Raw genomic sequence first — 27,643 nt, forward strand, 5'->3', positions numbered from 1 at the left:
TTGAATCTGGGATGTTGGGGTTCATGATCATGCGACCTAAATGCTTTTGATTAAGTTTCCAAAAAATATTTTAATCAATAAGTATCAACTACATATTTATACAAGAGGAAATCCTCAATTTATAATATTTAAAGCAACAAATCATCCTCAAAAACAGATCTCAAATCACCTTTTCATCCTCAAGCTGCACAGATATCAACATTTCAACCAGTCCTTGCATGTTTTCAGTGACTTTTCCTGTTCCGGCAAAAAAAAAAGAACATAGATATCCAACTTGGCTCCTCTTGTTGTGATGTCTTTTTAGAATATTGCACTGAAGTTTAAAATCCCAGCGTTGTAACCTTCATAGATAATTAGACACCCTGAGATTTTACCCACTTTACTAATAGCACCAACTAAATGGTTCCACTGACCTCACGTGACCTTCCCCTCCCGTTCCTCATGCCTCGTTCGCTTGGTGCGAATCAGACGACAGATTTTTTTAAATCACACGGTTTTACACAGTCACCTCTCTTAAGATGAGATGTGCAACTTGAAAGAGGAGGATTCTCTTTTCGCACGCCGCTGCACCTGCGACACACAAATAATTTGCTCCCTCATAGATTCACATGGCAGAAAACAATAGCATCTGTGGCTCCGGATGACAACTTATCTGCCCCAGCTGAAACGGGAACAACGCGCTCCCTCTCAGCGGTAATCTTTGATCAGATGAAACGCTTTCTGTGATAAACATTGACTCAATCCTCGTGGGCAATCACTCTATAGTGCTGGCATCGTGGGAGGTAATGTATGCATAGACGTGTTGAATTTGCCTCGGGCCCTCACACACACACACACACACACAGGGCACATACACGCTGAGATGAATTGCTACGCCATCCAGTATAAATACATATCAGCTACAGTGAGCTGGGGTGCTTTGCTCTTTCCTATTAATCCTCAGCAGAGTGATTTATTGCATTGTGCTTGTCAACAGCCATATAGTCCCCAGGAACTGTGGCCAGCCAGGAGAAATAGTGGAGTTTAAGATGAAGGCCCAATAGCTGGCCCCGCAGTCTGTTTATGTGCATTCAGGTCCACGCCGGAGGTGAATATATGGATCGGTTGAACAACATTGTGTGTGTTGAGAGGAAAATAAGCCATTCATCATAATCCAATTTTTAAATTGATGTCTTCCCAGACGTCACCAAAGTAGAGATTTGCATTTTGCCAAGGTGAAAGGCCAGGATGCTCAGCGATCAGCTCAGCACAGGAATGGGGGCACTAAAGGGGCATTCTGTAAGTTGTTTCAGTTTTACATCGTATGCATGGAAGGGCATGTTCAGAATAAGAGGGTTGGTTGTTGCTCAGAACAGGAGAGCAGCTCAGGGACTGATTAGAGAGCACCATCTAGTGGACGCTTTGATACTGCAGCGCTGGCTAGAAAAGGTTGAGAAGGTTCTTAGTTACCCTCCAGCTCAGAACCCTTTTGCATTTGAAGACACTCGCTTTATTTTTGTGTTGGTGTTTTGCATGCATCACATATTGAAGCTCACACCATGCTATCCATGCTCAAAGACAAGCGAAAACCTCAAATCCATTTTTTGACTTGTTTTATTGAGCATTTGACACGTTTACAGTACACCTCTTACAAAACCCACAACAGCCAAGGACATATTTTTTCCTGTCACTCACACAAGGGCACTGGGACGTGATAGACACGCACATAAAGTAAGGCCACTTCACTTTAAACCATGTCGTCCAGCGGCGTTTGCCGGCTCTGAGACCCTGCAGCGACGGATGACAGTTTAACAGACAGCTGGACGAATCTCACGTGTTGGAAAAATTACCCTTTTTGTTGTAGAGAAAAATAAAAGGGGGGAAAGACGCCATGTTCGACATACGCAGTTGTAACAGTTATGAAGTAAAATTGCAACATTGGCATAACGTTATGTATAGACATACATATGTGACAGTTTCCACTAAAAGACTTCTGACAGAAAACATTTAATACGTCCTTGAACACTGATGTTCAGGAGGACAGCGTGTCCCCGACTGATCAGCTCCACCCGTCCTTACATTGAGCAAGCTGTTGTAACGACTGGCAGCTAGATGGCGCTGTGATGCTGCATTTGCAATAAAAGCTACTTTTTTTCCACCTCTCATCGTTTCATTTCTTTCCTTTGCTCCCGACCTCCACCGTTGTCGTCGTCGTCGCCACGTGTGTCGCTCTACAGCGACGCCGCCACGGCCTGGGTTTCCCCTCCGGCGGTCAGCAGCTGCATCAGGCTTCCTGAAGCTGGACGGTCCACCCCTGTGGCCCAGTTGAAGAATATTCTGGAGAACAAAGATTTACATTATGTAAAATGTATATGACTTGCAAGTCTGTTTTGTTGTCTTCATAGAATTGCAGGTAAACCCAACCGATCGTCTCTCTTCCTGTCTGGTCTTCTTGTCTCACCAATCCCACCCCTTTTCTCCGATCCTATCCCTATTCCATCCTAGTTCCTCCCATCCCATCTTACTCCTTCCTATCCAAACCCATTTAACCTTTTCCCATACCATCACATCTTCTCATTCTATGCCCTTTTCTCATTTCCTATCTTTTCCCATCCTATCCTACCTTCCATTTCATCTCATCTCTTGTTCTAGCCAATCCTCTCCTCTATCCTACAGTATATCTAGTTCCACCCTACCCCCTCCCTCCTATCCTACTGACTTCAATCCACCCCATCTCTATCGACCCAATCCTATCTTATCCTGTCTCATCCGCCCCTTCTCTCATCTTATCTTCTGCTCTATGCGGACTTTGCTTTCGTCCATCCGCTGTCTCCTTTCATTTCCTGCCAGTCAGATTATTTCTATTTCTGTTCTCAGACCCTCATCTGTTTCCTCAGGGATTATCAAACAGGATCAAATCCCATATAATCTCACTTGGCCCACAAAGAGGGAAAACACCACCCTCACTCAAAATCCTCAAAACAATTTCCAATGTGATAGAATATTAGATGTTATTTAAACCAAGCGACAGTGCAGATACTAAAGTGATCACAGGATCGACTTTTCTAATACAAACTGTTGGAAATAATTGGAGCCCCAGATGCTAACTCTACGTAAAGGTAACCACGTCACTGATTCATCAGCGTTGCTCCTGACACTGTCAAAAAATTGCATCATCAGATGAACTGTTATTAAAGGCATATATCACACAAATGACATAAAAATCTACAAAAACAGATGAAGCGATCAGAAGCTGTGATGAAACGAGAATAAAAGCATCCAGGAACTGCAGGAAAAATCCCGAGCAGATCTACTTTGCCATCTTGTGGTGAAACGTCACATTTCAATTCTTCTATCTTCAATGATAAAATGTTTTTCCAAACATCCATAGAGGGTTTCTGTACATTTAATTCAGTGTAATTTGACATAATGTCACATAAATGTAAGCCATGTGATAATACAGGAAAGCACTGCTTAAAGTAAAGAAGCTATCATCAGGCTGCTTTGTATTCTGTGTTCATCAGTAGTCAGGTTTTTTGTGTGTGTGTGTGTGTGGGCGCACAGCTGGCGTGGTCAGAAGTTTCCGGTTACTCAAAGCGTTCCTGCGAGCTAAACGTGATGTTTGGGACGTCAAGCTCTCAGAACCAGAACTGTTTGGACCAGTGAACAATGACGGTGGCGTCACACGCTGACGTCAATCAGACGCACGAGGAGACGATTCGGCAGTAGCAGGGAGGCGGATGCGATCGGAGTTCGTATGCCACCTGAGTGACGCAAAAAGTAATGACACAGACTTAGTATGGGCTACCGCGCCCCTACAGCGCAACTCAGGTGGTTTTAGTTCAATGTTTCTGGGGCACAAATGACTCTTCAGTGTGTCGCATTGCCTAACGTGAATATGGAGCTTTTAAATCTGTTTTTATGATGTTGAACTCACTCTGAGATGTACTCCAGTGGGGTCCAGGAGCTGAAGTCCGCTTTGGGCATGAACTTCCTGTTCATTGGCGTATCCAAGGTAACACTGTCAAATTAAACCAGATGACAATCAGAGCAGCAGCGTCTTTGTTTGCTCTGCAGCACCTCCACCCACCGACCACAGATGAGTCGTGTTTGTCATTATCATGTTCATTGCTGGAACTTAACGGTATGCGTCCTTTGATGCAATCGTGCAAAGACTAAAGGCGGGTATTTTATTTTTTAGTATCCATCATCTTCCTAGACAAAAAAAGACAATGTTCACCGGTTCCACAGCCTTGGCAGGAAAACACTTTTTTGAATTTCCACAAATGCTATATTGTGTTAGCGTCTGATCGTAAAACATGGGGAAGGAGGGTGGCGGGGAGGGGTACAGGCCACAACAGATACGTGCGTCATGCGGCTGATGCTAAACAGATGTGACATCACGTTGGAGAAGCAGTCGGTCCAGCTTCACGCCGGCGGGGAAACGCAACCAAAGAGACAGAGACGCGACATAGTGTCTCACGATGACACTACAAAAACACTGGGTTTTAAATCACCTAATCATGCAAAGGCCACAGCGTGCGTCACTCATCTAAAATAGATTAGCAGATGCAAATAAACAGAGCTTTACAAAATAAAAGGAGCTCCATCCATCGTTTCGTTCATGCAGCAAAGGAAGGAGAAGTGGACCTGGAAGGAAGTGGACCTGGGAAGGAGGAAGTGGACCTGTGTCCCGGTGGTACTCACGGTAGGATGGCCACAGCGGCAGCGTCTGGGGGCATCCCGCTGTTCTTGGCTGCAAGACTTTGACACAGCTGGTGGACGGCGGCTTTGGCCATGCCGTAACCGACCATGCCTGACAAGAAACATTTCTTTTAGCGTTCTGGAGGAAGTTCTGGCTATGTAGGTTGTGTAACAAAATATTTGTATGCTTTTCTGCTTTAACACAATATGGTCGACATGAACCCAGATGTGCACAACGCTCAGGAATGTTGTGTAGCTCCAGCATCTGTCTTTATGCGTCGTCCCCCCCCCCCCCTCCAACTGAGTTTGGTAAAGAATGCCAAGCATCCACACACCACGTTAAAACTGATTTTAAGACAAGCTAATAAAAATCTGACCAATAGGAAGAAGGGGTGGGGGAGCAGCAGCCTTGATAACAAGATCTGCTAAGACCAAAGGGTTCGATGTCTCAATAAACACAAATTTCCGACGACAGTGAACTCAACACGACTTTGTTTGGAGGAAGAGGACGCCAGCGTACGGCTGCAGACGTCCAGCACATTAAAATCACAAGTAGATTTCTGCTAAAGCCAAATGAAAACCCCCTCAATTTGATTTAATAGATCAAATTGATTATCCTTGACAATCAATCCTCTCACTAAATGCCCTTCAAGCAAAATTCCAGCAGTTAAATGGGACGATGGGATGTTGACACTGTTTATAATTCTCACTTTGCCCGACAGTCTTGGCTGCAAACAGCTTTACTTCACAAACCTTACACAATAATCGGATTTTACATTATGAAAAACAAAGTCACATGAAAAGTCAGGCAACATGTCTGTGTGAACTCAAGACTACGGTTTGACCTTCGATTTAAATCTCAAAATAAGGTTTAAGATGATTAGAAAGTCTTTCACATGACTTTTGTGGCCTGATTAATACCTTTCCAATGAAGACAACGACGTGACTGAAACTTAAGGCTGATTAAAAAAATTTTCCACAAAACAAAACAGATCACACATGCCGTCGGATAAAATCGGGTCACGCTAGTGACAGCAGCTACCTAATTACACTTATTAAAGCTCTTCTACAAACAACAATGCTCAAGAGCCACACAATAGGTAAACTGTAATAATCATTTAAACAAATACCGCAAAGCCTTGTGAAACTCGATTTAATAATTAAAAAGCTAAAAAAAAGAAAAGAATGGTTATATAAAATCCCAGAGGCTCCTTGAGTTTGATTACTTATTAAAATGCTCGACGTTAGCTTCCTTTGTTGAGTATGTTATGATTTAATGTGAAAATAAAAATTAAGTGCACCTTTAGTCCTCTTTAAAATCAAGAAATGACCAAAAAAGTAGAATCTTTTAATTACACATTTAACTAGACATACGAAACATGATAAAACCATCTCAGCAAAAGGAAGAGTTCCTGCATGAACAAAAGCTCCATTAAAAGAGAACAGATGAACTCTATCGGGGCAGATTACTCATTCTGTCCACATGGTTTATATGTTGATGGAGCCATGAGTGCAAAGTCATTCTCTTCCTAAGCCGGCAGTCAATGAGTTTGTGAGCTTTGTGCTGTAGCTGAGCTGGGGCTTCACATTGTATTGTACAGCTAGACCTCAGCCCATCACATGGTGGGCTGGGGGGCCAACGGACATCGCATGGCTCCACACAAAAGCCTCTCTAGGAGCCGACATAGCAGGCAGACAGAAGGTGGGACGGCATTTGTTAGCATCTGCACATATACCTATCAAACAGTCCTTTCTTATCTTTCGTTTGGTACCTTAAATTATCCTAAAGCACCGTTCCCACAGACCTCATAAGCTGATCTTTTCTGTTTGACCTCAGTGGATCAATGTTATTGACGTTTTCCTGAGACCTTTAAAAAAAAACAAAAAAACATCCCCTGCATTTCTGGTCACCGCGTCAATTCTCTCGTCTACACCGTGCAGCTTTTTTTATTATCTTCATTATGAGGACTGGCCGGTTGGACATCTGCAACAATAACGTCTCCATTATGTCTCAATCCTTCTGCAACTCTGACGTAACACACCGACATTAACCAGGTCATCGTGACTCCAAAGCGTGCCTCACCTCCGGTGCCTCCCAGTGCTGCTTTAGCCCCGGCCAAAGTCAACAGTCCACCTGGTTTCAGGTGCAGAGAGGCCAGGTGGCTGGAGATTGTGGAGGTCCACACACTCTGTTTCCACATCAGATCTGTATTTTTGTATAAATCTGACAAAGACATGAAAAATTATAAATAAATGAGGGAAAATGATAATTTTCTCAGCTCTTAATGAATCCAAAATGCTCTCATGTCCTCAAATGACGCCTGCTTTTGAAATAAATTGCCCCCACATTATGGTTCATATGATAATTTGCTTCTTAAGGGTGGTATTTTTTAAAACCACCGCTAGGTATTTACATATTTCATTACTTTCAGAGGTGATTTTAAATATAGTTTTCTGTAGGATGCATTTGGTAGATGATTGATGTTACAGCAAACACAAGTTGAACTCTGACCTTTGGAACTACAGCTTCCTCCCGCCCATCCTCCTGCCACACACAGGATGGCATCCACCTTCTGTTCCCCCAGTAACACAGCTACATCTGTCGTTACCTGCTCACAGTGAAACATAACTACTGTAATTACACTTCTTCACAAAGCCACGGGGCAAGCACAAATTAACAGAGCCAACATTCAAATGGAAAATACCTGTTATACTGTGTTCAAAAACATTAAAGTATCAGAACATAATTCACATAAGAACAAGCTTTAAACAAGGGCTTGACCCATAAATCGTATTTTTCCAATGTGACCTGAACGTTACACAGCGTCAGTGAACGTCTCATAACACATACAACGATTGTATTCGTGCCCCGTGTTGAACTTTAAGCTGCTTTATCGCCACTTATTAGCTCAGCTAAAACATGCAACATGTCGTCTGTAGCTCACCTGTCCCGCCTGCTCGGTGAAAGATTCACTCATTTTCACTAACACGTTTTCGTTTGCCTCTTCGTTCGCGTTAATGTCGATGCTGGCGACCCACTGTCAATTTAAAAGAGAGCGGACAGTAAGCTAGCAGTTTAGCAAAGCGCAGATTTAGCATTAACAGTTCGGGCGCTTACCCATCCTTTAGATTTAAAATACTGGACACATTTGGAGCCCAGAGCACCTTTTCCACCATAAACAATCACCCGGTTGCCAGCCATGTCAGTAGCCCTGGTTTGCAGCGAGCAGTGGATGAACTATGGCCGAGCTGGAGCTCAAATACGGCCGGGCAGGAGGGGGCGTTTCTCCGGTGCAGCAACAAGTCAGTCGGAACTAATGCTGCTTTCAAAGACTGTAGGACACAACGAAACTACGTTGCTTCTCCTTTACGGTGTTGCGGGATGTTCACGGCCTCGCGTAAATATGCAATATTTTGATAAATGATGCTACTGCGACCACATTATGAAACATTGAAATCAATACATGACTTGACATAAGGGGTTGACATTTCTCTTGAACTCGTTTCATATTCAGGTGGTTAGTAGTAAATGAGGAGTTTCATGCCTGAAGCGCATCATAAAAATTAAAAGCTTACATATGTGGCTCCTTCTTGCCTTCATTTTCTCCTTCTGTTCTATACAATCCGTTTTTCTGCTCACTTAATTGCTCCTTCATTTACATTTTTACCCCTTTCATTTTTAGTCTCAAATTTTACTTCTCTATTTCAGTTTGCTGGAAACCCCCCCCAGATTTAAGCATCCGCTAAACTGTAGAAAAAAAAAACTAGAAATCACTGTGACGCGACACCCACAACATTCTGACAGTGAACAGGTGGAATCACACGTGTTAAACACGCTGATCAACCGGAGGATGACAAACAGGTGGCGCAGAGGAATGGAGACAATCGGAGGCAGGTGGAAATAATCAGACACTCTCTGTGAAGGAATAAAGACAGAAAGCACAAAGGAGAAGAAACAACAATGATGTGACAATAAAATAATAATGTCGGTAAATACATGGACACCAAAGGGGGGGGAAATGATCAGAGTAGAAAACAGACTGAATCAGAGGGAGGGGGGAAACGATTATCAAGGAATACAGGAAGTAAAAAGACGCAACATGAAACCGCTGCCTTCAAAATAAAACAGGAAATGTAAACTAAATATATTTCTATTCCAAATTAAGAGAATGGAAGGAAGGCCTTGCTGTGCAGGAGCAGGAGAAATGGAATCAATGAATTCATAGTGTGGAAAAGGCTTCTTCACTAATGTGTAACTGTTACTAACTTTGTTTAGAGTCATAATGTTAGAGCTGGCAGTTCTCTGACAAGAAAACCTGCATTGTGCAAATCATTGTGCGTGTCTGTGAGAAATAAATTTGTCCAACTTTTAGAAACTAATCTTAAAAAGATGACCTTATCATTACTGAAAATCCTTTACAGTATATGGAAAATGCATTTTATTCGTATAATGCCCATAAAAGGCATTTTACTTTTCCCAGAATGAAGGTTGGAACCTTAATTGTTGTTTACTATATTTCTGTATTTTTCCACCAGGGTGCCTTGCATATGTCGATCTGTTTAAAGTGCCTATGAAAGTACCTTGCGGTACCAGTTTGCACTCACACCCACGCACCACGTTTAGCAGGTGCACAAGAAAACACCATGACGTTCCATCCCTCAGTGTGTATGAAACACAGACAGAGAGCAGATGGTGGAATTAGATTATCATGCCACTTTTGGACCAATCAGGAAGATGTGTACCACACTCTTTGTCACACTCCCAGTCAGCTACCGACTGTATCTGCTGTATTTTTTCAGTAGAAATCCATCCTGGTCCCATGATAACAAGCTAGGTCTCATTCCCTCTTGTCTGCTTGTGTGTGTGTGACGTGAATGACATGTGACATGAAGAATTTGAAATGGAATAAATTGTACTTCCTGGCCCTGCGGTAACCCCCACAGGTCACTGAGGGAGCTCCAGGGGATCCAGACAAAAGGGTGAATAATTTATCCAATTCCTCCAATCAATCATGACACTGTAAAATCTTTCACTGTAAACTTACAGTTAATGAATGTGATTTAAACCCACAGTTGACTTACTTTAAATAGAAATAGCTCATTAATATGTTTGTGTACATTCACAATATGAATCCCCACTGGGAATTTTTTTATTAAATTGCATGCACTGAACACTAGGTGCTGCTGTAAGACTGTTATGCTGGTGAGAACAAAGCAAGCTGCAGCATCCCATTATTTTTGTGCTGCTGTGCTATGCTGTGCAGAGGAGCATGCCAACAAGACATCCTCGACTCATGAATAATACAAGCAAGATGGCCTCGGCTCCCCTATCGCTGTAGTGAAGCCCCCAACGTGTCACACTCACCTAGATAGGACACACACTTCTCCTACAGGGAATAAATGCCTGGTTTGTCTAGTCTGACATCTACACACTTTCAAATATCCACACGCAAACACATACAGACACACACATACACACACACAAAACGAGAATGAGAGAGATAAACATTTTTTTTCCAGTGATGTAAACAGAAGTATATCTGGCCTCCTATCTTGGAGATAAAAGGTATGAAACTCCTGCACGTACACACACACACACACACACGCACGCACACACACCTTTATTTTGGAGAGTGAAATGAGGAGGATGCATATTGTTGATGGGAGCTGGTGAGGCTGAACACACTCCGGCTCCGGCTCTAAGGGTGGGTGGATGGGGAGGGGAACACACAGCAATGCCGTCCGACTGTCTGGTTCAGATGTGGAAGAGAAATCTAGTGGGTTTCTGACAGCTGACAAATACAAAAAATTTAAGTACTCCGTAGGAATCTGTGCCGCGGGTATCTGTCAGCAGCTCGGTATCTCATAGACATGGATGCAGTAATGACCCCAGTTGTTGCTGCAGAAGTAGAAGCTTGATTTGGTGTGATCGATGGGATTGGAGGACTGAAAGGACACCGGTTGATATTCAGGAGCAGGAATAGGGCAAATGACATTTGGGACCAGAATTCTAAAGTTGTTGATTCTTTCCACCAGTTTAAATGATGCCTAAGCAGACTTAGGCATCATCTAGATGCGTCTAGATGATCTCATCGACCACATTTCTCACAAAATTATATGTTCCTGGCCCTTCTGCAGAGGTTCTGGACATGAAAAGGAAAATAAAACCCATCCTCTGTCTCTTTTGTTTCCTCTGTCTAACAGTAATTATTTTCTGTGATGGATGATTCAGATGTGAGGCCAAGTGTGCTAACATAGGAACAATTACACCTTAGGAGACACTACAGGAGTTAGCTCTGCCGAACACACACACACACACACACACACACACACACACACACACACACACACACACACACACACACACACACACACACACACACACACACACACACACACACACACACACACACACACACACACACTGGGAAAACAAAAGCATGAAAAATTGATGAGGATAATGAGATACTTAAGAAGAAAATGCTCTTTCCTCGACCGGCATGCCATTCAAAATTCACACTTAAAGTTTTGATGAATGAGTGTTTAGCTGATCAGCGTGTGACTGTTTGCTACCTTCAGGTTTCCCAAGGAGACTTCACAGTTAAATTAAGGTGAACAAAGTAAAAAACAAATCTCTCTTCAGGGTCTCAGTAGGACATCACTAATACTAATTTGAGAGTCAATACAATGAGCTAAAGAAAATAAAGCCAATCATTCTTACTTTCTTAAATTACTGACTTTCCAGATCCCCCCCCCCCCATCCCATCCAGCATCTACTCGCTTTGCAAGGTTATACTTTAAAGTAAATTGCTTTTCGTTTAATTTCAATTTATAGATTTTGTTGCAGTCCAAGGTTATTCTCATAGTACCAAATTAAAAAGACTCAAATTCAATTTAGATCGAAGTACAATGTCTGTAAATATGTGTATTAAGTTATGCATATTCATGACTTCACGGTCCGTTTGTTTTGACACAGAAGATGTTGGCAAAAAATATACATTACTTTTCTAAATAATGCTTATTTTCTGAATAAATTCTTCCTGTGTGATACTTTGAAGGGATTCTTATGTATCGATATACAAGAATAACTTGCATACAATGCAAAGAATAGCTTCCTATATAAAGGTATTCTTTGCATGTTTGTACAGACTGCTGCTTTCAGACATTTATACTGTTGTTAAATGTTTATTCATGCATAAAACCCTTGCTGCTGCACACAGTATTAAAGCACACATTGCTCACACCGTTACTCTGTACTATAACTAACCCCAACATCTAAACGTCTTCTTTCAGCTGCTCCGGGTGCACTGAGGTAAGATCACGCCACCCTTTGTTTGCACAATATAATTATCCTTTTCATAATAGAGCTCTCCACTTTGACAGCAAAGTAAATAAATGCTCCTTCATGCTATGGAAGGTTAAAGTTTGTGTAGATGTAATACAGTTGAATGCAAAGACAAGATTTCTGCACACTACCAGCAGAAAAATAAACAAATGCAGCTGTAAACTGTTTTCTGTTCATTTAAAAAGACTTGACAGCGAGATAAAAAAAAATAAAAATTATATATATATAAAAAAAAGTGACTCTGAGAAGAATGGTACATGTGTAAGCGGGAATCTCCGTTGACAACCAGGAGCGTTGTTTCAAAATGTGATTTCCCCATAGTACAAAAAGTATGCACTTCTGACAGGATGTTCTTTAATTCATGGAATCTGCTGTAATATCAAGCTGGAGGAGGGACCTGTGGGTTTGCAGCAGCATTTTTGAGCCTTTGTAAATAATCGCAGGATGTGCTGTCAGGAAAAGATAAAATATTTGTATAAAACTGTTTGTCTGTTTATTTGTAATGATTAAATATAGGTTCATGCACTGATTTTTAATGGAAATATTAGCAAAAGCATCTTTTCTTGAAATTAACCAAACAAATCTGTCTTCATCTGCAGCGATGTAAAGCCCTGATGGAGTTTGGATGCTGCTAGTGGTGGTGGTGGTGGTGGCGGCGGCTGATGACTCTGCAGAGGCTGATGAAATGATGGTGACTCAAGAAAAACGGGGTGGTGACTTGGAGGTGGAGGACGTCCGTAACAATATGGAAGAACCGGACAAACAGAATCCTTTCAAAAATACAGCAGCACTTCACAAGTGTTTAACTAACCATCTCTGGATGCTGCGTTCTTATAGGACAGAAACAGTTCAGTGTGAATTAATTTGCACTTACACTTCATTCTGAGCGGACAATTTAATCCAAAATATACCCCATAACTATGACGGTGTGTGCATCAAGCCATTCGTCTTTCTCTGGACAGCTTATTCTGCATACGATAGATGAAACCAATTCATCTTCTTTCTCTTCACTTCTTCAACCCGATGAAGTGAAAACACGCTGAGGTAAAAATCTCATTTTCCTCTGAAATAATGTTTTAATCTACCAAACAGACAATAAAAGATCCAAAGAGAATACAATTTATTCCATTGACTTCCTTTCATTTCCCAAAGATGTGAATAAAACCCCCATAAAATCAGTTAGATTCAGCCGCCCCCCCCCCCTTTCGTCTTTACCAGTGACACATGTTGTTTGCTGTTGTTCTCCGCCCCATCCAGCCACATTGTTTGGACCTCAATCTTGAGAGGAGGGGGGCATCGCTCCATCCTTCCCCATCCCCTTGAGGGATGTCCTCCCCAATTTAAAATCCTCGGCATGTTCTCCCGTTCCATCCCCAAACTGTGTCAAGCACTGCTTTGCTGCCATTTGAATTCTCTGTGTCATTCCGCCGGTCTCCAAATGGGCACTTGGAGAGTTTCGGCCGTGTGCGAATTTGTTGATTGCAATACTTTATGAGTTGTAAATGTGTTGGGCAGCTGAGCAGCTTGGAGTGGATTGTTAATGGGAGTTAATCAAAGCAGGGGGGAAACTGGGAGCATTAAGGGAGGAAAGAGACGGATAACAGAAGCAACACGGAGAGGGAGATGGATGGTCCCACTACTGAGATATACAAACACTCGGTTGCTAGTTTATTAGGTACACCCAGGTAAAAGTAATGCAGTCTAATACCAGTGGACAGCGATAAAACCTCCCTTCATGTCGGTTATATCCTTTGAAAGTGGTTTGGAGAGGCATTGATTTAACTTTGTAATTTTGGAGGAGGCAGTTTGCGGCGCTGTTGTATTAATGCAGGCGTTTCCACTCTTTTTCTCTCTTAAGTTAAATCACCAAGGGAAGAATAAATAACAGGAACAAAACTACAAATCAGAAGAAAGACTTCAAAGGTCGACAAATGAAATGCATTTTTTTTTCTATTTATTCATTCGCCCCCGAAATTTTTCACTTTCACTATAAAGGGTTATATGACCTCTGTTTATTCTGTCATTCTTAATCTAGTTGTTCATTTTGTGATACTTTTTTGGGGTTTTTTTGTCATAAAGGCAATCACGCAAATGAACCGACCTGATCCTGACTTCCTCTTCCTCCTCTGTGCTCTTTTTTGTTCAAGTATGGTCACAGCAAAGGAATTCAAATTACCTTACAGGAAAAAAAAAAGAATCCAATCCTCTCCTCTTCCTTTCCTTGCTCGACACTAGATGTCCCCATGAGTCTTTGATAAAACCGAATTGGCTTTTAGCTTTTCTCTCCACCTGTGCAAAAAAGCTGTTTGGATCTCGATTTAAATCACAAACATGAACTTTTATCTTGCCTTTCGGGAAAATGCATTGTAGATGTAAATGAAAAGATTACACAGAGATTATGCAGAGAAGCCTGCGTGTAGACGTATCTAAAAGGAGGTAAGATGCTAAAAACAGGTGATCTGGGCCAGACAGGGTTAGATGGTGAATCTTGACAGGTGCAGTGTCTCAAAATCTCACAATAGCTGACTCCAAAGTGGATTATGAGACTAATATTGTCAGCCCTTTTACCTGGGGGGGCCAGAGGAGGACAGAGAAGTTGAGGTAATCTGCTGGTAGACAGAGGAAGAGACGTCGGTGGCTGATGTAGGATAAAAGTACGTCTTGCCTGGAGTACGACTTAAGATCAGCGTGGAGAAGCAATAAAGTGTAATACTGTTGTGCCTGGTGGGAGGGAGAGATGGAATAAAAGGTTCCATTGGGGAGTGAAGCTGTGATTAGAGGGAGATTGGAGCTAAGATCCAAGAGAATCACCCCCGATGTGTGCAGGTTCTTATTGAAGTCTCACTTTCACTGGCGTGAGGAAACCGTCGAGATGAAGTTGGGGAAGAATCAAGAGCGGGATTGATACATCTGTGCCAGGGAATTTGAGATTAAAGATGTCAGCAGCTGTTCCCTCTCATCCGCACTATTGTAATGATTAATTAAGCCACGAACGGCGTCTATTATTCCGTTCACCTGATTCTTCAGAAAGTAAAACACAAGATCAGAGAATTTTCGAGCTTCACAAGCGTAAACCTGCTTTAATCTGCATATTCTCCTCGTCTCTTTTATCAGCTGTGACACTGCGTGCACTTAGTTGATGAGGCTTATTTAATTTGTAATGATTAGGCGATGAAATGAGCTTTCACTGATGAGAAGTTGTCCATTGATAAGCCTGCCTGAAATGCGAGGGATGATTTTTTTTTTTTTTTTTGCACATCAGCGCTGAAGGAGGCATTGAGACATTGATGGCAGAACTGATAAACGCTCGTTTTATTGTTCGGAGGAGATGAAATTTTTCAAAAAGAAAAGTTTTCCTGAGGCGTAGCCGAAACAAATCGTCTCCACATTAAGATGATTCGTTGGAGAAATGTCGAATTAAGCCGTGCCACTTCTTTTCTTCTTGCTTCCAATCATCTTTTTGAGAGCTAAATGAAACGCCGCTTCTCTGCTATACTTTCAAAACGTCGGCCAAGACGCCTTTGTGCTTATTTCAGGGACATTTAGCATTCAAGGTAGGATTTGTCTGCAGGGGGAGGCAAATGCGGCCACAAGAAAATAAAAAAAATGTGATTTGAATTTTTACCACGAGAAAGATAAAAGGGAAAAATATCGTGGAAAAGGTTTGCTGACTGGTTTCATATTTATTTTTTGATGTTCTGTTCGGCGTCGGAGACGGTACAGATAACACCGACCGTGGTTTGGCATTTACAGGCAAATATCACAAGAAATGAGCTTTGATGACTCGGATGTTCTGAATACTGATGTTTCCACTTATTCTGGGAAAACTGACTTGTTGTACTTACATTTGTACGAAATTCAAACACAGCTAGAAATGGAGATCTAATGTCAGTCTGCAGGTACCTTAGCTGCTAGCAGCTAGTTTTTTCTGCACTATAAGGCGCACTGGACTATAAGTCGCACCTTCAATGAACGGCCTATTTTAAACCCTTTTCATATATAAGGCGCACTGGATTATAAGGCCCACTGTCGGTTTTTTAGAAAATTAAAGGCTTTTAGGTGCGCTTTATAGTGCGGAAAATACTGTAATTGAAAAGTCAGCCCGCAATTAGCTGGTAGCACATAGCTGAAGTAGCCTAAAACAATCAGGATCAAGCAAAGTCGAGCAAATTTATTTTAAGTTTTCCTACCTAGTATTCATTATGTCCAATTACTCCACTATCCCACCCATGCTGCCTTTGTCTTTCTTTGTATGACGTCACATGACTTCCTGTCCTGCTGCCATAGCGATAGTCATGTTTTTTTTTAGCGTACCTGTGGAGTTACACACCGCACAAACCACGCATGCTGCGCTGTTTCTCAAAGACGACTCCGGAGAATGACTTGAACCATCATAATCATCATCATCATCATCATCATCCTCATCATCATCATCAACGTAGCTCATGCTTATGACTTCCTCACAGAGTAAGCATATCCAAAGTGGACAAGCTGCATCATCACTTCTGCTGTTTGCCTCATTTATTTGAAAGATGACCCCCCCGACCCCCCACAACACGGCTTATGTAACAAAAGCAGAATTAAGAAGAGGCTGCACAGCCAGAGCTGTTGGATTTGCTTGCTTTGCATAATGAGATCCGATCACAATATGGACAGATTCCTAGCATGCATATAAATCACAGATGGAGTTAGAAACATGAGATGGTTTCTCAGCCGCATCTGGATAAAGAGAACTGTGTGACACAAATAATGTCTGAGAGTCATGAGGACAATCTGGCATCAAATATATAAATATCTCCAATCTAACCATTGGGATACTTTAGCTTCTGCCATTGGTGAAGATATAAGCCTTTTTAAACACCATTCCAGTGCAGCCACATCCATTTTAGACCAACCACAGATTCATTTCATAGCACGGAATGAAAACGTCATTTTGTGCATGTGTGTTGTGTTGTCATGTGAGCATGACAACACAATAACTGAAGTGTTAGAACATAACTGAGTGAAGCACATATAATCAAATCAACTGATTAAAACCTAATGAAAAGAAAAGTTAGGATTTGGTTCCCATCAGTTTTGCATATTATCAACTAGTCAATAAATTTACTTATTTCTTCAAAAAATCATCATGTGACCCTTTTAGTGTGCAAGTTGAGAATCACCGCTTGAATCTCTAATCAAACCTGGTGACACGTTCTCCGTAACTTTATTACATTACAAGAACTCTTACTTTGACACTTCAGGAGCATTTACTGATAAAACTTTTACTTATTATATAATGAATTCAGTACTTCTGTGTGTCCATCTCCTAAATTCTTACTGACCCAGTTGTAAGCACTAAGGCAGCCACAAAAACTTTACAAATCTGAATTATAATCGAGGAATTCCATAAATGATTCATGTGTATTATCTGTCAGTGACTGCTGTAGAGTGTGTGTTGATTTTCTGTCTATTGATTGATGTATTTTTTTTAAAAAGCTACTTTCATGCCCTGATAAATTGTCCCCTGGGGACAAATAAAGTTATTTGAATTTGAATTTAATTACGCGATTAGGTCAAATTTCAAACTCTGAGATCAAACTGTATGTTCTTAGACAGCATCTCCTGCAGCTGTGTCCATAAATTTAAATATCTTCTTCTCTCTCCAGTATTTAAAAAAAATGCTTTTCTAGACTCCTTAGTATTTGGAGAATCTGATTTCAGTGTAATTTCCCTAAAGTTTTACTTTTTTTTCTTCTTCCCCCGTCGATGATCTCATTCCTAGACCTCCTTTAAATCTGGACCGTATTTCTTCCATGTCAGACAAGTGTCTCCATGCTGAGTCAGATTTCATTCCACATCCTCTGGGAAACGGCGCTTAGCCGGGACGCACTTCAAAAGCCCCGCAGCTCTCAGCCGTAGCCTCCACGCAAAGTTTTGATCAGTGGTGATCCACTTTTGGTTTGCATCCTCTGGGACAGATGCTTGGCTGCTGGAGTAACAGCATTGAGGATGTTCAGGAAGCACTTTTAAAAGGTTTTTTTTTTTTCAAAAAGAGTGTCTGAAAGCAATGCAACATGCACAAAAAAATAATTTACTTATGAAGCATGATTCTTTTTTAATCCTCCCTAATTTTTTTTGGACATCACTCAGTCTGTTGAGCACAGATCTATTTTTCCCCATGCAAATTTGACCTGATGCAGGATGTAATAATTTCAGCGTAGTGACTCTTAGAATAAAACCGAAGTGGCCTTGCGCATCCTAGGTGGAGTTCCATCGTACGATAAAAAGAGCGACGCGTGAACTCTGACCTACGAGCTTTCGCTCGGAGTGCTGTAAGTCACGCGTCATGAATGTACCAGCAGAGTATTCCATCAGGACTGACTCAGCAAAGTACTCCACTCTTAGGAAAAGTATCACTTAAACGACTAGGGCAATGCAGTTGTGGGTGAGCCCCGCTGAAAGCATGCAGGAGCACCGACTGACACACACCAGCTGTCAACACAAAAAGCAGAAAGCTGACTTTATATTTAGAGATGCACTCAACCTTCATTGAGTCTGAGTGTCGTTATTATATAAGGCTGTGTATGTGTGTGGCGGCACGAGCTGCCTTTTATGGCAACGGCGGGCCTGTGCTTATTGATTAAATATGCTTCTGATGGCTCTTTGTGATTCAGAAATATACTTAAAGATACATCACATAATTAAAACATCATTCAGATGATGGTTTCTGATCGCTCAGACAGGAAAAGTGAACTGAAAGCTCATCAGATGTAAAAACCCCTGGCTTAGCATTGGTAATTCTTAGCAGTCACTACAGTAAAAGTTTTTTTTTACTGTCTTTATGATGGTGAGGCAATCAGGGGAATTATACACACTTCATTCTCATCGAGGATTCCACCAGAAATGTGCAATTTTATGTGGGACAGACTCATCCAGACAGCAAAGTCAGGAGCTTCGTTGTGTTAATGCAGAGTCACGGAAAAGGAAAAAGAGAAGGCCTCATTAATTCCACAAAGTAGTGAGGTTGGTTTGAATAGGACCTCCGTCACGCGTCAGGAAACGGTGAAAAATGCTCATCACAACCTCTGGAACACAAAAACAACACCTCGTTTGAGCCTGCTGAGAAGTCTAGAAAGAAAATCTGAATTCCATGAGCCAAAAAAAAAAAGAAAGAACTATCAAAGCTGCCAGATTGTTTGCTTGATAAATGATTGGGGCGATTAATCAAATCAGACCTTTGCACCAATTGGTAAATAATCAGTTCTAGAGACTTGTTGCATTCAAGTAGCCCAGTAGCCCATAAGATATTACGACCCCTCTCTGGGGCTGATTGGTTGACATTTCAGTGCAATTATTTGACTATTTTCCGGGTTCATGCTCCTCTTAATCAGTCTGCACTCTGGTTAAACACAATCCACTCACTAGGGAAACCCGATTATTTCAAATCTTAAAGGAGTCTCCAGGAGACTGCAATTTTATCCTCACAACCTGAAAAATCAATTTTTTACACTTGGTGTCTCATGCAGTTGTAGTTAAACCTTTTACACCTCTCTGCATTTAGAACGTTGCCTTTTTTTCTCCAGATGCAACGCAAGTCTTTTAAATTTTACAAATGATTTTTCAGGCTTAATTTCAATAATAAGTACAAACACTCCATCACAGCATCTCAATTACGCCATAACTTCTAACTGAAGGATCTTCTTTCTAATTTTAATCAAATTCTCTCTCTTGTTTGTTCTCATTTACCACCCCCCCCCCCCCCAAACCACAGACAACCCATGTTGAGGAGAAAAGTCTCTTTTTAGCTCTCAAAGAGTGCACGGAGGACAGATTCCTCAGCACATCTGCTGCATTAATTCACAAAGGTCAAATGAAATGCCTCAGCTCGAGAAAATAGATCCAAACTCACGTCACTCCTCCGGAGCAGAGTCCCGGAGAGGACAGGAGAGTGGGAGCCATATGCTTAGTCTTAACGCACCAGTCACAGCGAATGTATACCGGCTTGACATCGCAATCTGGAGCTGTGCGCGACACTTTGCAGCTTAATGGATAATGGGATGCGAAACTGGCCACATATCACATCTGTGTGAGCGCGCTGCTGCTGACGTTCCCTGTGCGATATGCCACCATCTATTACAGTCTCCACCACATGCCAACACGCAGACACACACGCTGATTATTCCCACTGTCATTTTCCTGTAAATGCGTACCCACAACTCTCACCCAGGACCCACACACACATAAAAAAAACTGGATCCACACAATCAGAAGTGGATTTTCTCCCGTGCGTAAAAACTGCGCATCCCCAAACACCCACAAACTGTTGTTCTCTCCAACTCAATTAACTCCCAGCTTGAATTACAAAAAAAAAAAGCACACGACCTGCTGTGAGACACTCCCTCCATCCTCTCCCTTATTTAACATGCAGGGCATTAATCGTCGGCGTGATGAATTGCTGCGCATCTCAGCAGCCCCCCCGTGTGACATATTCACGCGGGTTGTTTATAAGCACAGATGTGGCAAAGTAATCTCTGGATTCACGGGAACAATGTCAAGGGAGAGCTTCCTCCTACTCGCCTTAATGAATCATGCCACAAGTTCATTTTGCAGGAGATGCAACGCGTTATAGGCGCACGTCCCGGATGGGCTTCGGCGCGCACGTCGTGTTCGATTACGGTGACGCGACTCCGGCTGTGTGCGTAATCACCACAGGAGCTAACACACTTTTTTTTTTTCCATCTTGAAATGGGTTTTTATTTCTGACATGTCTGTGTGGGATAGAAGGAGTTAAGTCGTATGGAGTGATAAGGCTTACTGCAAAGGCCTTAGGCTGAGCAGGAGATGATGCTCGCCGGGATTTGTTTCGGGTCAGGCTCGGGGCTGTTGCACCAAAGACGGTTGCCCTTACAAGAAAACAACATGGATTGTTGAAATGGTTGAAATCACCTATGTCTACATTTTCCTGACAAGGAAACCTGTTGAGGTCAACAGTGGTTGCCGTGTCCTCCAAGCTGGAGAGGAGCGGTATTGCAATAAACCCGATGAAGGAGGTACTGAGCCTTCAAAGATGTGGGCCATGTTGCTGCTCCGCCTCCTTCATGGAAAACTCCAATTAAATTTTAGCTGAACGCACAGGAGAACACAGAGCCGGCTGCTGTGTCTAATGTTGTTATGAAAGACACTTTTAAAAAAAGACAAATATTAATACTATAACGAGAACTTTCAGCCCACGGCGCAACAACTAGTCCACGAGTGTTGTATACTGTAGTTGTGGGTAAATGGGGCAAAGGAGATAGATATGAAGAGAAACTGGGGAAAAAATAGGCTAAACAGAAATAAATACATGAATAAGTGATGACAAAATGCATAAATGAGTACATTTAGACACAAGACAAACACAACTTTTGATGCGCTGTAAATGTAGGACGCGTTTGTGTATCATAAAGACTCTCAACGGGGCTACAAAGTAAAAAAAAAGCCCTTATGTAAATATTTGGAAGTTATTTCTCTAAATTATTGAGGGGAGGAGGGGGTTTAAATACACCAGTTGATTAAAGTGACTAATATTAATATATAATTAGTGGATGTTTGTTCTTTTTAGGATGGGAAAATGTCTTTAAAGAAAACAAGTAAATAGACTTAAATGTCTGCGGTTGGTAGAGGTCATCCTGCTGTCACGACGAGGTCGCGCACTGACGGCGCACGGCGGCGATCTGCTGAATTAAACGGTGGATAAAGCAGCCATCCATCAGTTTCTGGACGCTGCGCGTGCACGTGCGCATGCGTGAGTGAATGGGTGAGTGAGTGAGTGAGTGTGTGTGGGGGGAGGGCACCCGCACGAACTCTCTCTCCCCCCATTCTCTCTCTCTCCCCCCTTCCCTCCCTCTTTAGTCAAGGACAGTTTCGCTTGGCGCGCAGGACTGAAGCCGCTTCACATCCCGTCTGTCCTCGTTCTGTCGCTTCTACCGCTACAGGATATATCCGATTGGTTCCTCCCTCCCACTCCTCCCCTCCTTCCTCCCTCCCACAAGTGATTGCATGTAAATCCCGTCAGGACTGAGACGGTAGGTGAGGTTGGGGCTGGTGGCTCCTGCCTCGGTGGCGCACAAGAGACCCGAGAGCGGAAGAGGTGAGATCTCTGCGCCGTCGGAGCTGTCCGGTCTGCCGCGGTGCTGAACTCCGCGTCCCTCTCATTTTCTCCTGACCGTTCAACGATTCTAAACGGGAATAGGATTAACGACCTCTCCTTTTTGGCTGTTTATAGGTGAAAACTTCTCCCGAGGACACCACATCGGAAATTACTCTGCACCATCCGTGGATTTGACCGGAGCTATCCCGGATTTTAGTTTGTTGAAGTATTGCTTCGCCGCTAATCTGGTTTGGATTATCTTTCTTGATGTTTTACGACTGGACCCAAAGGTAAAGAAATAACACCGTTCTGTTGTCTATTTAGTTTGTTTGTGGACTAAATAAAGCAAGAAAAGTCCTCCCTGTGTGTGAGCCGCTTCAAGACACCGAGTTTAACCCTCATCATCTCCGAGGCGCCTCAACTCCGATCCAATGATCCACCGGGTCACTCTCCGTGACTCAGAATATGGCTCCCAGTATACCGCCTTAAGCTTTCTGGCATTTCTATTTACTTGTCACCGGATCCTGGAGGCTCACAGCTGATGTGAGGATATCTGGAGTTGAGATTATTGTCGCCGTTATTCCGCCAGGGCGCACAGGCGCGTCCCCCGCTGGAGCCGAAACGATGTTTCTGTCTACGGCTGGAGACGCGCCACGCTGCCCACAGCGTTTGATTCGTCCTCGTAGTACTTAGCGTGTTATTTTTTCTCTCTCCCCCTCTTGGTGTGCTAATCCCTGAGTGACACCGTTAGCTGCAGACGGATTATACTTTTGTTTTTCAGCCTCAGTTTTGCGCCCCCTCCTCTCTCTCCCTCTCCCTTTTGGCGCTACATTGCAGGCTGTTGTGCCGGGAACGGAAGGTACTTGTGTTATTTGATGATGTTGCTCTTCTGATTTATTTCATTATATATTTGTGTCCACGCGATGGTGCAGTAAATGGAGTTAGAGCCGAACCTAAAACCGGATTAAGTTCCGCCATCGATAGGACTCCGATTTACCGCCTGAAATCCTCTCAGGAGGCTTCAGCTGTGGGATGTTGTAGCTTCATGGTTATTTGGTTGATAAAAAATACCTAATATTGCTATATGGAAGTTAAAACGACCTTCAGCTTAATGATAATATGCTAATTCAGTATTGAATAACATGACAGTGTCATAATTACAAGAACACATAATGAAAAAATTTAATTTTGGGTTAATTATACTTCTACAGTGACACTTTTCGTAGTATTTATGATGTGGGATTAGAATAAAAACTATTTATTCCCACAATACATTCACTTTATCTGCAAAGGCTGCTGCAAACAACACAATCTGATCTATTTCCAGTGGCATATTAGTTGAATGAGTGTTTTCCAGTGCTGGACTCACTAAATCATTGTAAAGAAAACACATACAGCAGTGTGCATACGCGGGTATTATTTTCCTTGTCTTGGCTGTTTAGGGAAGCAAAGAGAGATAATCCAGTGCAGACTTTTGAAAATGACTGTGTGGGCTCTCTGCCGTGAAATCATTCTGATTCTTCCCAGTCACATTCAAACACCCCCCCCCCCCCCGACAAAGACAGTGTCCTCACTGGGGGAAAACCTTTTTTTCTCCATCTCATCAATGTCAGAAATACTGGCCTTCCATACCCCTCCCACCCCCACCCCCCACCCCTCCCTCACTCAGAACCAATCAAGCCATTTAACAACAGGTAGCGCTTGGTGCCAGCTGAGCAGGTAGTGGTGTTAATGGAGCCGCTCTGGGTGGAGCGTTTTTTATTACAATGGCTTTTCTCTGAGCACTGGCGGGAGGCAAAGGCTTTTGAGTCAATAACGCTTTTCACTAGGAAAGAGGGAAAACGCAAGGAAACTGATCAAAGCACTTCAGATTTGAAAGGAGGACTCTAGAATGTGTGGGAGCCCAGTAATGGCAGCCCTGTAGAAGGGTAGGGGGGGCAGGGGGGGGCGGTTATGGATGATACGGCAATAAAGCTGTGTGTTTTGGTTGGAAATCACACTGACACTGAAAATGATACCATTTTCGGGTCTCTGCAATGATCTCAAATGTCTTGGTGTTACAGCACGCCCAAAAATCTTTACCAATTACCTCTCAGAAGTCTTTATGGGGGCTGTTTTAGAGAGAAAAACTGCTTTCTAAGAAGCTTCGTTTTCTCTAAGTGGTACTTTTGGGGCCATCGAGGATGTCGGATGCTTTTGTCAAATTTAACAGCTCACTTTTCAAAGCTAAATCAAGTCTCAAAGTTAGATATCAGTACTGATGTTACGATCTTAAACGGGTCCTCCTATGGCTCCTCTAGCATCCCAACCTCCCCAGTGGTTTCTACTGGGACATTCACAGGAGATCAAACAATTTGTCTGCAGCCCTTCCAGCTTCCCTTGGATTTCCTTGGGGATTCGTGCGACACATTATATTCATCTTTGACACATAGAGTACCTGTGTGTCTCTGGAGTTTCTGTTCCTACCCCAATTCAGTGGATTCAAGTGCATCATTTAAACTGACTGCATCTTTTTCTGCAAAGAAATTCCACAGCAAACAGAAAACTTGTGAATGCTTTGAGCGCAGAAATGGGTAGTGGCCGATGGATAGCTCAAAACCTTAGCAAAAATAGAACAAAGGTATCACCATCTCTTGATATTCATGACTTTCACGCAGAGCTGCATGGGTATTAGCCATGGTTAGCATAGAGGTAGTGGATCAGGGGTAAAGAACTAGCCTGATTCTATCCAATCATAAAAAAAGAAGCAACTCTTGAGCTCCATAATAAACTTGTCATTTAGATTTAGCATAACCTCTTAAAAAAAAGAGGCAAAAACTCATGATGTACTTTTGTAATTTAACAAGCATCATTTCATCCTTCACAGCATCGCAGTCATAAACACAAGTCCAGGAAATCGCCGCATTAAGAAATGCATCAAAGCATAAATACTTTTCTTTTTTTTAAAAAAAGCACCCATCTCCAGTTTAATATGCAGTTAAGCTATAAACTCCAGGAAGTTTCATCATTCTAAGTATTCCTTTGATATTGCAAACAATCTTTTCTTTGAATTTACTGACAGACTCCACCTGTAATAACCCCACATTTATCCAGAGCATAATTTTTAAGCGATGCCTGCTTTCAGATTCATAGTTACACACATTAACACCTGGGAGTTGCCCATTACAGCAGCGTGTGACTCCACTGGAGCAATATACAGCGAAGCATTTTTTATAATGGGCCCATCAGTACTAGTTGTGTGATATTTACTTCCTAAATCCTCCCCATGCAGTTGACCAGCGACTTTTTGTATGGATGGAACGTCTTCCTTCCACATTTCATGAATAAAATCCAGATGAAAAGTTACGATTTTAAAAGAAAAAACCTTTTAAATGATCAAAATCAGCTCCCTTTCCGACTAAATTTCATCTGCTTTCAATCCATTTTCCATTTTTTTAGGGTGTCACGTTTCATTTCTCAAATAGCTCAGCCCCCACCTGCCTCGACAATATTAATTCTAACATTGCTCTCCATTTTTTCACCCCCTCCCCACCCGTTTCCCACTGAGTAAAGCTGTAACCTCTGCCAACTCCCACTTGTGTGTGTGTGTGTGTGTGTGTGTGTATTGTTGTTCCCCTCTTCAATATGTGGAATTTTTATTGTGAAGTAGCGCCACACAGAGAGGTACTGTATGTTATCCCGCTTCCACGTTTAAGAGACACCTCTTGACATTCATGCGTCCCCTGACAAGGCGGGGGTTTTGTTAGATGTTGTGAAAACCAGTTTTTCCTTTATTGTGCACATTGCATTTCTCTTTTTATGAAGCCACTGCTGCTGAAATCATGCAAACAACCAGGGAGAGTCGTCTTTTTTTTATTGCATGCGGCAATCCTAGATTTCGCCACGATTGTACCTTTCATAACTACAAGCGACAAAACTGAACTGATTGATATCATTTCGATTATCAGCACCCGGCCTGATGTGGTGTAATCATGTGTGAGAATGTTTACCAGGTGGGTGATGAAGTGAAACGTTTTCGACCGGTTGGTATTTACTTATTCTTCCCTTCAAAACCGGAATCCAAACCAACAGAACAAAGCTGCGCTTTGTGACTTTTTCAAACAGCTTGATGTCTCTTGAAGCGTGACCTCCCAGACGCAGCATCTCCGCTGAACTCGGAGGGGGTGGTAATGTTGTTATCACCGTAACCGGGACGGTGCAAGGAGGCTTTTTTTTTTTTGTGGCTAGTTTTAAAAAGCCAAGGCTGGGTGAAACATCGAGACACCTCCCTTCTGTCCTTCCGTGCTCTTCGGCAGATGGTCAGACTATAAAATGGAGCTAAACAAACCTTAAGGATGGGGGGGGGGGTCAACAGGATCCTTCTAGGTTTCTGTGCTTATCCTGCTGGTGGGTTGCAAGAAGTCTAATGGAAAATGCGACTGGAGGCTTTGTGAGCTGTGTTTTCAGCGGCTGGAATTGTTGGTGGTACAGGTTGATAAGAGGCATCACAGTGAGATGATAATGCTGTTGTTTGCTGTTTGCTGGAAGCGTACCACTCTTGGGGAGGTGGTGGTGTTGGGGGTGGTGGGGTTTAAGTGCTCTGGCCTTGCGTTGCATTTTAATGGCATGACACATCAAAGTTCACCGGTTCACTGCTGCTTTGGCCAAGTGTGACAGCGTCGGGACGCGGTACAGTCCATCAGATCTGTATGATTAAATAATGACTGTTACCAGCGTGTGAGCCAATGGGCTCCTGCCAGGCTTTTCTTCTGCAGAGTTGTAGCGAAAGCCTTTAGCTCTCGACATTTGAAATGGTCTATAAATTAAATGGCCATAAAAGAAAAAGTCAAGGTCTTTCCTGCAAACACCTCGCATGTGGAGAGTCACGCAATCATAAAGTCTCAACTGTCAGATCTTTGATGCGGAGAATTTACGGCTGCACTCCGGAGTTACGACATCACCGGGTCCAGAAACCATAGCAACTGATATATCTTTGCAAACATTCCATTAATTGTTAATAATTGTGGCTTTTTTTTTTTTTTTTTGGGGATGAATTTAAACGCCAAGATCGCAGTTGATAGCACGCAGAAGGCTGTTTATAATTCTAAGATGTCACGCCAAGTGGGAAATTCGGTGCGTGACGAAAGATTTATTAGAATCACTTCATTTTCTTACTAGGTGGTTATTCAGAGCCGGGGATGAATAATGGGCTCACTCTGAGGGAGAATTAATAAAAATTTTTCATAAAGTGTAAAAGTGGCAGTCGGGGTACTGGTCATAGTGAGCTATCTGGCATTCTTAGAAGGCTGCTCAAGTGGATTAAAAGGCAAATTACATACAGCGAGAAAATGCAAGCAGTCACTCTCAAAGGCAAACGTTCACTCCCACCATGTCCCTGCAAAGTGAAGTTGATTAGTGTTTTGTGATGTTTCTTTCATTTATTTAATTATAAGTATTTTTTAAATTCATTTAAAAATCAAACAAATGTATGTCAGGGATTTAAAAACGGAACACTGTGTATTTCG

The 27,643-nt window shown here is 42.4% G+C and overlaps 2 protein-coding genes across 3 annotated transcripts in view; one reads left to right on the forward strand and one right to left on the reverse strand.

Moving 5' to 3' along the window:
* Positions 1-1,575: 1,575 nt before the first annotated feature.
* qdpra (quinoid dihydropteridine reductase a) lies at positions 1,576-7,987 on the reverse strand. Its single transcript, XM_068325355.1, has 7 exons — positions 7,802-7,987; positions 7,629-7,721; positions 7,196-7,292; positions 6,767-6,907; positions 4,687-4,795; positions 3,917-4,000; positions 1,576-2,316 (listed from the first exon to the last, which is right to left on the reverse strand). Exons 1-7 carry the CDS (start codon positions 7,883-7,885, stop codon positions 2,211-2,213), a joined length of 714 nt encoding a protein of 237 aa, XP_068181456.1. The 5' UTR covers positions 7,886-7,987; the 3' UTR covers positions 1,576-2,210.
* A 14,047-nt stretch (positions 7,988-22,034) lies between these two features.
* The window catches only part of fstl5 (follistatin-like 5), a 127,274-nt gene continuing 121,665 nt past the window's right edge, over positions 22,035-27,643 (forward strand). For both annotated transcript variants that reach the window (XM_068325573.1, XM_068325574.1), the window contains exons 1-2: positions 22,035-22,139; positions 22,275-22,429. In XM_068325573.1, coding sequence (XP_068181674.1) covers positions 22,407-22,429 — 23 coding nt within the window. In that variant the 5' untranslated portion in view covers positions 22,035-22,139; positions 22,275-22,406. The remainder of the gene's footprint in view (positions 22,140-22,274; positions 22,430-27,643) is intronic.

This window comes from Antennarius striatus, chromosome 10, assembly GCF_040054535.1.
Source record: "Antennarius striatus isolate MH-2024 chromosome 10, ASM4005453v1, whole genome shotgun sequence".
Classification (NCBI taxonomy): domain Eukaryota; kingdom Metazoa; phylum Chordata; class Actinopteri; order Lophiiformes; family Antennariidae; genus Antennarius; species Antennarius striatus.

Bases quoted from the DNA above. Each gene is read 5' to 3' on its own strand.
- qdpra (XM_068325355.1), bottom strand. From the start codon at position 7,885: ATGGCTGGCAACCGGGTGATTGTTTATGGTGGAAAAGGTGCTCTGGGC. The intron at 4,796-6,766 runs GTGAGGCACGCT...GTTTCTTGTCAG, and splicing joins AGCACTGGGAGGCACCGGAG to GCATGGTCGGTTACGGCATG. The intron at 2,317-3,916 runs GTGAGTTCAACA...TTTGTTCTCCAG, and splicing joins CCACTGGAGTACATCTCAGA to AATATTCTTCAACTGGGCCA.